Consider the following 9688-nt stretch of genomic DNA (forward strand, 5'->3'; position numbering starts at 1 on the left):
GGGCTCTCAGATATACAAGGAGCTGTGATGGGTTCTTCTCCAGGGCTTCCCTGAAGAGTCCAGGTACGGGTGTGTAAGGTGGTGTGTGCCCTTGGACATGAGTGGAGTCTGTACAACTGAAGGAGAAGGAATCGTGCTGGGTGCCTTGTGCACAGCGGTGGAGTTGCCTTTGGAGCACTGGTTCACAGTCTGGGCCACCTGGTGTGCTGGGGCCCAGGCGGGCGAGGGGAGAGGCTGGAATGATCCACATGGTCCTGGATTCAAGTGGAGGACACATGTGTGTTTAGCTTCAGAGACACACACTCAGGAGAGAGACCCCGCAATTGATAGATGGGAGTAGGTGGGGGTTGGGGAAGTCAGTGTAGATGTGACTCTGCACAGGTTATACGCACCTGTGTTTCCTGGCCCGTCATCTGAGAAGGCCTGGAGGCAGCAACGCCCCCAAAGCAGTGAGCATACCTAGTTCCTTAGTATTGATTTCTAATTCTGTTCTCCAGTGAAAGGAACCAGGGATCCTTGGAGAAATGGCTGATTCTAGGATCAGGGTAGGTACATAGAAGCTGAGCCTGGGGCACCTTGCCTGCAAACAGTGGGACGTGTGCATGCTGGTAGGCCACACGGGCGAGGCCAGGACAGTTTGAGCCGCAGACCCATCGTGTAGTACTGGGTTATAGTCTGTACATATTATATGGGAGGCACATTGAAGTCGAAGGGGCCTGTGTGGCTGTTCCTGTGCTGCTGCTTCCCGGGCTTGGTGGGGCGGGCGCTGTTGAGACCAGAAGGGCTGGCCCCTGTGAGCCTGGACAGGTTTCCCAGGTTTCCTGTCTCTCGTTCCCTCGTCTCTGTGTGTGACAGGATGAGGTCACGCCTGCCTCATGGGAGGTCATATTTAAGGAAGGATGAGAGAGACTGTAATTGGGTGATCCTGGCTTAGAGGTGGTGGAGAGAGGCTCGTGCCCTTCAGCCCTCACCTGTCACATCTCTGCCTTTCGTGGCCCTTCTGCAAACTTTGTGGAGGAGGTAGCACCTTCTTATCATGGAGAGGTTGCCAAAAGTCTCAGGGTACAGTTGGTGCCTGAGTCCCGAGACCACACGGAGCTGCGGGGCGACAGGGAGCACTCGCTATGCAGAGGGACCAGGGAGCAGCTTGGCCCCCGAGCCCTGGAGCAGTGGCCTCTGAAGAGGAGCGTGTGTCGCCCGGGGCCCTCTAGGTGGTCCAGTGAGGAGAAAATGCTAGAACTTCTGATGATGTACTTTATGGCCCTTGCTGAACTTACCTGTGTGTGTTGCGTGTGTGTAACACAGGGTGACTCATCAGGGCCGTGTACCTGCCCCAGCGGCACGAGGGACAAGGGAGGAAGTGCGGGATGGGAGGAGAGCAGAGCAGGGTGCTGGGCCTGCCTGCTCTTACGCTCCTGCCTCGCTCCACGTGCTGCCCTGGTCCTTCCTGAGGCCCCGCCTCCGAGAGGCCGTGTGTTTTGTCGGGGCCAGTGGGGATCAAATGTCCTGCCTGAGGGAGTCTGCCTTTGGAGAGGGCAGAGACCACCACCCAGGGAGGGTTCTGCTGGGCACTGGCACGATGCGGGGGAAGGAAGCAGGGCCTGGAGCTGAGGCAGGAAGGTGGGAAGACAGCGCTCATCCTGAGGGAGGTGGGGGCCCTGGGCCACTTCCCTCGTCAGCTGCTTGGTTGAGGACCACCCACCAGACCCCCTGCTCCAGCTTAAGGGCTGGTCAGGGGCCTCCAGGAGAGGCGCTGCGAGGTTGTACTTCACTTGGGACGCACTCAGCTTGGCCTGGGTGTGGCCCCTCTCTCATGCCCACCTGGGAGCACTTCTGAGACAGGACACACTTTGAAGACACAGTGAAGGTGCATGCTGTTCTGTGGGCACATGGCTGCCCTCCTACCCTGCCGCCTCTGTCCTAAGCTGGGCCTCAGGAGGACGGGCAGATCCCAGAGGCTCCACGGAAAGGCTTCTTGGAGTGGGGAACTTACTCCCTGCCTTGCAGTAACCCCGCGAGCTGGCGGCTGTGTCAGGGCGAGGACTCCGGAAAGCCACCACCTCTGGGGTCTGGCTCCTGGGTGGGGCCCCAGTGGACAAAAAGGGAGCTGGCTGGTGGTGGGTCAGCAGAGCTCGGCATCTCATCTTCAGACCAGATCCCCTTCCTCTGTGTTGCAGCAGGGGACTGGCAGGTGGAAGGGAACCCAGGCAGCACTGTGGGCCTTTTTTGCCCCTGCTGCTGCTCCAGGACCAGCCGGGAAGCGCTGGGCCCTTGGAATGGGCCCCTGGTGGAGGTGGGGTGGGGTGGGAGTTGGAGCTTGGGCTCCCCTCCCTTCACAGAGTCTTCGCGCCTGGTGTGGTGGCCGCCACAGCCCCCTGCTTCCTTCCCCAAAGCCTCCTTGCATTCCAGGAGGGTCCTCACTCATCCGCTCAGTATCTTGTTTTTGGATTTCTCTCCCTAATGTCAGTGTCTCATAGCTTTGACTGAGAAAAGGGGGGAAGTGCTATAATTTGTCCCAGCCCTGGCCAGGCAGCCCTGAAGGAGGCCTACCTCTGACGACCCCAGGTGCGAGGCTCCGGGCTGCCTGCCCCAGTCCGCCTTCAAGGTGTGCTTCTCTCTGGCCCCTCCTAGCCTTTAAAAATAGCCTTGCAATTTCAAAACCACCTCCTGTAGCTTTTCTCACTGCTTTCTGGATCAGCCATCCTCTGAGACCAGGCTCCTGGCTGCCTCTGTCACCCCCGCTGTCCTCGAGAGGGTCTGCTGCCTGTTCCCCCCACACACAGCCCCTGTCCTCCCCCAGCACTCCTGGGCTGTTCTTCAGTGGGAAGGAACATGCAGCTGGTTGTCCTCTGAGAAGAGCAGGCCTGTCACCTCTCTCCCCCGGGGTGGGTCAGTAGGACGCGGGGCTGTGAGGGCCAGACTAAGGCAGCCCGCCCCCATGCTCCGCGTGGCAGGGGGATCTGCACAGCTGTGAGGCCCCAGTGCTTGTGGAGAAGCCAGGAGGGTCCGGAAGGACCTGGGGAGACAGGGATGTTCCCTCTGCCCCTACAGTGACTCCTGCCCTGTCTTCCTCTTGCAGCCCACAACCCTCCCACAGGGCACCATCAACATGAACCAGTGCACGGACGTGGTGGATGGGGAGGGCCGGACGGGCCAGAAGTTCTCCCTGTGCATTCTGACCCCTGAGAAAGAGCACTTCATCCGGGCTGAGACCAAGGAGATCATCAGCGGGTGAGTTTGCTACACGTGTGTTGAGCCGAGCCGCCCCACCTGCCGGGGTCCTCGGACTGCCTGCGCCCCGTGTCTGCTGAGTTCTTCTCTCCACCCACCTTTGCTTCATCCCCACCCTCAGTTGCCCAGCTGCCCCTGCATGCCTCGCTCCCCTGCCGCCTCCCTCTGCTGGCGTCAGCACATCTTCCAGGCCTCTCTCTGGTCTCCCAGTCCATCCTCACCTCACTCTGGCCTCTTCTCACTCAGACAGGAGGGTCTTGGTCTCCAGAGCTCATCCAGCCTCACCGGCCTCCTGCCTGAAAGGCCCTGGGGCCCTTCCCAGCCCCCACCCGCAGCCCATGCACTGCAGCTCTGAGCTGCTGGCCACGCACGCCCCCTGCTGCCTCTCCCCTGCCCTCCCTTCCGTCCTCCAGGCTGTGCGGCCCCCAGGAGGCCTTCCCCACGAGGTGTATGGCTCTGTCAGCTGGCGCCTGTGAAGGCTGGGGTTTGCCCAAGTGTGTTGTCCTCCTCAGCCAGCGGTCAGCCCTGGAGCAGAGGCCATGTCTCCCTCATGACCCCCGTGTCTGCACTCAGGAGTCACCACAGGGTGACCACATGCACTGCTTTTCTTGTCTGCATGACAGAACAGAGTTCTGGGCCACCCCACCCCCAGCATACCCTGGGTGGAGGCTGGGAGAAGCCCTGGAAAGTAGAGGGACCCAGATTTCCAGGCAGCTGCCAGCGCAGGGGGCTGAGCTCCGTGCTCTGAGCCCTGTCACATCTGCCTCCTGGGGGCCCTGCTCTTCTGTGCACGCAGCTGCACAGGTATGTGACATGGTGCGTGACAGCGAGCAGGTGCCCCTTGGCCCAGCCAGGAGCTCGGGCGCTGGGTCGTGGAGAAGCTTGTCATTCCTAAGGTGCAAAGGAGAAAATAAACTCTCTGGGTTGAGGGGCTGGGCTGATTACTGCACAAGGAGAAGGAATTAGGACATCAGGCACCTTGTGTTCGGGAAACGGAGGTGGCTTTGAGGGATGGGCTGGGCTTTGGGGCCCCATCAGCTGCAGCTAGCCAAGACTGCCGTGGGAGGAAGTGAGATCTCGTTTTCACTGAGGTGGGTGTGGAGTGGGGGCCAGACCCATGCTCCTGAGGGGTGGGTGGCTGCTTCCTGGGGTGCCAGCTCCCTGCTAGTCATCCTCCTGTGGGGAGAGGCAGGATTTCGTTTCTAACACCAGGGGAGGACCAGTTTCACTGTCTTGCCTTAATCCTCCTCTTAGAATGTCATGGATTTTAAGAGAGCAAAGCATTTTTGTTGTTGTTCAGTCTCTCAGTCATGTCCAACTCTTTAGACCCCACGGTCTGCAGCACGCCAGACTTCCCTGTCCATCACAAACTCCCTGAGCCTACTCAGACTCATGTCCATTGTGTCAGTGATGCCACCCAACCATCTCATCCTCTGTTGTCCCCTTCTCCTCCCGCCTTTAGTCTTTCTCAGCATCAGGATCTTTTCCAGTGAGTCAGTTCTTTGCATCAGGTGACCAAAGTATTGGAGTTTCAGCTTCAGCATCAGTCCTTACAATGAATATTCAGGACTGATTTCCTTTAGGGTGGACTGGTTTGATCTCCTTGCAGTCCAAAGGACTCTCAAGAGTCTTCTCCAACACCAAAGTTTGAAAGTATTAATTCTTCAGCGCTCAGCCTTCTTTATGATCCAACTCTCACATCCATACATGACTACTGGAAAAACCATAGCTCTGACTATATGGACCTTTGTCAGCAGAGTAATGTCTCTGATTTTTAATATGCTGTCTAGGTTGGTCATAGCTTTTCTTCTAAGGAGCAAGCATCTTTTAATTTCATGGCTGCAGTCATTGTCCGCAGGGATTTTGGAGGCAAAGAAAATAAAGTCTGTCACTGTTTCCATTGTTCCCCTGTCTATTTGCCATGAAGTGATGGGACAGGATGCCCTGATCTTCGTGTTTTGAATGTTATTTTAAGCCAGCTTTTTCACTCTTTCACCTTCGTCAAGAGGCTCTTTAGTTCCTCTTCACTTTCTGCCATAAGGGTGGTGTCACCTGCATATCTGAGGTTGTTGATGTTTCTCCCGGCAGTCTTGATTCCAGCTTATGCTTCATCTAGTATGGCATTTCACATGATGTACTCTGCATATAAGTTAAATAAGCAGGGTGACAGTATACAGCCTTGACGTACTCCTTTCCTGATTTGGAACAGGTCTGTTGTTCCATGTCCAGTTCGAGCTGTTGCTTCTTGTCCTGCATACAGGTTTCTCAGGAGGCAGGTCAGGTGGTCTGGTATTCTCATCTCATTAAGAATATTCCAGTTTGTTGTGATCCACACAGTCAAAGGCTTTAGTGAAGTCAGTAAAGCAGAAGTAGATGTTTTCCTGGTATTCTCTTGCTTTTTTGGTGATCCAACAGATGTTGGCAATTTGATCTCTGGTTCCTCTGCCTTTTCTAAATCCAGCTTGTACATCTGGAATTTTTCGGTTCACGTACTGTTGAAGCCTAGCTTGAAGGATTTTGAGCATGACCTTGCTAGCATGTGAAATGAATGCAGTTGTGCAGTAGTTTGAACATTCTTTGGCATTGCCCTTCTTTGGGATTGGAATGAAAACTGACCTTTTCCAGTCCTGTGGCCACTGCTGAGTTTTCCAAATTTGTTGGCACATTGAGTACAGCACTTTCACTGCATCATCTTTTAGGATTTGAAATAGTTCAGCTAGAATTCTATCACCTCCACTAGCCTTGTTCATAGTGATGCTTCCTAAGGTCCACTTGACTTCGCACTCCAAGATGTCTGGCTCTAGGTGAGTGATCACACCACTGTGGTTGTCTGGGTCATTAAGGTCTTTTTTGTAATAGTTCTTCTGTGTATTCTCAGCTTCTCAGGTGGTGCCAGTGGTAAAGAACATGCTTGCCAATGCAGGAGACATAAGAGATGTGGGTTCAATCCCTGGGTCCGGAAGATCTCCTGGAGGAGGGAACAGCAACCCACTCCAGTATTCTTGCCTGGAGAATTCCATGGACAGTGGAGCCTGGTGGGCTACAATTCGTGGAGTCAAAAAGAGTTGGACGTGACCAAGCGACTAACACTTTCACTTTTCTGTGTATTCTTGCCACCTCTTCTTAATATCTTCTGTTTCTGTTAGGTTTGTTCCATTTTTGTCCTTTATTGTGCTTATCTTTGCATGAAATGTTCCCTCGGTATCTCTGATTTTTTTGAAGAGGTCTCTAGTCTTTCCTATTCTGTTGTTTTCCTGTATTTGTTTGCATTGTTCACTTAGGAAGGCTTTCTTCTCTCTCCTTGTTATTCTTTGGAACTCTGCATTCAGATAGGTATATTTTTCCTTTTCTTCTTTGCCTTTCACTTCTCTTCTTTTCTCAGCTATTTTTAAGCCCTCCTCAGAGAATCAGTTTGCCTTTTTGCATTTCTTTTTCTTGGAAATGATTTTGATCACTACAGTGTTACGAACCTCTGTCCTTAGTTCTTCAGACACTCTATCAAATCTAATCCCTGAATCTATTTGTCACTTACACTGTATAATCGTAAGGGATTTGATTTATACCTGAATGGTGTAGTGGTTTTCCCTACTTTGTTCAATTTAAGTCTAAATTTTGCAATAGGGAGTTCATGATCTGAGCCACAGTCAGCTCCCGGTCTTGTTCTTGCTGATTGTATAGAGCTTTTCCATCTTTGTCTGCAAAGAATATAATCAGTCTGATTTTGGTATTGACCATCTGGTCATGTCCATACATAGAGTCGTCTTGTGTGTTACTGGAAGAGGATGTTTGCTATGACCAGTGCGTTCTCTTGGCAAAACTCTGTTAGCCTTTTCCCTGCTTCATTTTGTACTCCAAGGTCAAACTTAGCTTTTATTCCAGGTGTCTCTTGATTTCATACTTTTGCATTCCAGTCCCCTATGATGAAAAGGACATCTTTTTTGGTGTTAGTTCTAGAAGATCTTCTGGGTCTTCATATAACCATTCAGCATCAGCTTCTTCAGCATTACTGGTTGGGGCATATACTTGGATTAGTATGATATTGAATGGTTTGCTTTGGAAATGAGTTGAGATCATTCTGTCATTTTTGAGATTGCACAAGCATATTGCATTTCAGACTCTCTTGTTGCCTCTGAGTGCTAGTCCTTTTCTTCTAAGGGATTCTTGGCCACAGTAGTAGATCATCTGAGCTAAATCTGCCCATTGCTGTCTATTTTAGTTCCCTGATTCCTAAGGTGTCAGTGTTCACTCTTGCCATTTCCTGTTTGACCACTTCCAATGTACCTTGATGGACCTAACATTCCAGGTTCCTGTGCAGTATTGTTCTTTACAGCATCGGAGTTTACTTTCACCACCAGTCACAACCACAACTGAGGGCTGTTTCTGCTTTGGCGTAGCCTTTTCATTCCTTCTGGAACTTTCTCTCCTCTTCTCCAGTAGCATATTGGGCACCTACCGACCTGGGGAGTTCATCTTTCATTGTCATGTCTCTTTGCCTTTTCATACAGTTCATGCGGTTCTCATGGCAAGAATGCTGACATGGTTTGCCATTCCCTCCTCCAGTGTCAGTGGTTCTGCAGCTGGAGACGGACGGCCAGAGATGAAGGGAACCTGATCTCCCCAGGCACGAGTGGCAGCAGAGCCACTCGTGGGTCCTGGTTCCCACCTGCTGCCATGGCCTGTCTGGCAGGCACCCTTGGCTGAGGTTCCACTGCCCAACCAGACTCCTCAAGGAGATTTAGGCATCACACACAGAAGCACACACCTGAGTTGGGAGGGGTCTGGGTGACGTAGGACAGGAGGGGTGTCCGAGGTCCCAGGGCACTAGGAGTATGGGAGCTGGGGCCCAGGTCAGCCCTACACAGCCTGGCCTCTGACGGGACCTCCCTCTGGTGCTTGGCAGGGGCTTCAGGGGCTCTCTCCAGTCAACTGTGTGGCCATGGTGCAGGTCTTCTCTCCTTTCCCCTCAAGGCCCTGTCGTGTGAGGCGCACAGGTTTACCCAGCTCGGTAGCATTACTAGTCGAGAGCGACAGGGCCAGTGTTCATGGGTTCAGGGCTCCCTGACTGCTTTGCACATGCCTGCCGCAGCCCTGTTCCCAGGCCCTGGAGGATGACGTGACTTCACAAGCAGTCTCTTTTCCCCTCCCAGGTAGAGCCTGGAGAGGGGCCCTCTGCAGGCGGGGTCCTTGGTGTGAACTTTGCAAAGGAAATGTGTTCCCTTTGGCAAGCTAGAAAGCAAGTCTGTTAACCCACAAGCGCTTGAACTCCTCAGGGTAAATGGGTGAGCCCTTGGAGCCTGCTCGTCTGCTCTTGTGCAGAGTGAGCCGTCGTCTCCTCTTGGCTTCGGGGCTCTGGGAGCAGAGCCTGTGCTCAGATCTCTTCATGCAGTGCACTCGCTCGTGCACTCTCAGGCCAAGAAACCCTGCTCTCATCTGACTGGGCCTCAGCTCCACTGCTGGAGGGGTGCACTCCACATGCAACCCCTCTCCCAGCTGCTGGCAGCATAGCCACCCCAGTGGCATCCCACACACAAACACATTAAAGGAGCACCTCTGAGAACTAAAGACAAGCCCTTCTTCCTGCCCTGCGCTTGGGTGCTGGTCTTCGCTGCGGCCTCAACCAGTATGCTGGCGCTGCAGACCCTGCCTCCCTCAGCAGTTCAGCCGTTGCTGCCAGGCTCTTGTCACAGGCTGGCCGCAAGCCCACGCAGACCCTTGTATCTGGGCAGAGTTGGCCCAGCATCCCCTGCAGTACTGTCCCCTGTGGAGAGAGCACCACCCTTCCACCCCACCACACCTCCTCCTCCCACCACACCTTCTCCTTCCCCTCGCTCCGACCTTCCCACCTCCCACGGAGCTCCAGAGAGGCAAGCAGTACCCCCCTGGTTCCAGAGATGAGAGGCCAGAGCCCCGAGGGCTAGGAGCTGCCTGGGTCTTGGTTTGAGGGAAGCAGAGCCAGATCTAAGTCCATGCTCCTGCCTGCTTTCCCTGCTGCTGGTCCAGAGTGAACCTTCCAGTGTGTGGGCCTTGGTGTTGGTCCCTGGGAAGTTCCGCTAGGCCTTCCCCAAAGGTGTTTCCGAGGTGCCCCCAAGGGCGCCCTCATTGTGCAGTTGGGGCCCAGAGGTGAGCCTCTCCAGAGTGTGGGAGGTCAGCTGCACAGTGCCCAGAAGTGACCACTGTCGGAAAGTTTGGCAACGACTCCTAGGTTCTTGCCCCAGTGGTCCTCGGGGCTTCCCAGTCGCAGCGTGTCTGTGCTGGCCAGCCGCACTCCAGGAGGGCAATTTTAGAGTGGAGTGTCAGCCCCAGAGGAAGGCTGGTAACAAAAACAGTGCCAAGTCCTTACCAGGCCAGTGGTCAGCCTGTCCGTGTTCCAGCTGTGCAGCTGGCACTTCCTGCCCTGGAGTGGCAGCTCTGGTCTGACTGGTGCCATACCCTCCTCTCTTCCAGGTGGCTGGAGACC

The 9688-nt window shown here is 54.2% G+C and overlaps 1 protein-coding gene across 1 annotated transcript in view; it reads left to right on the forward strand.

The window, feature by feature from the left end:
- Nucleotides 1-9688, forward strand: part of MPRIP (myosin phosphatase Rho interacting protein) — a 92993-nt gene that overhangs the window by 42678 nt on the left and 40627 nt on the right. The window contains exons 4-5 of the mRNA XM_010843163.1: nucleotides 3080-3231; nucleotides 9676-9688. Of these exons, the coding sequence (XP_010841465.1) occupies nucleotides 3080-3231; nucleotides 9676-9688 (165 nt within the window). The remainder of the gene's footprint in view (nucleotides 1-3079; nucleotides 3232-9675) is intronic.

This window comes from Bison bison, unplaced genomic scaffold, assembly GCF_000754665.1.
Source record: "Bison bison bison isolate TAMUID 2011002044 unplaced genomic scaffold, Bison_UMD1.0 scf7180017864180, whole genome shotgun sequence".
Classification (NCBI taxonomy): Eukaryota; Metazoa; Chordata; class Mammalia; order Artiodactyla; family Bovidae; genus Bison; species Bison bison.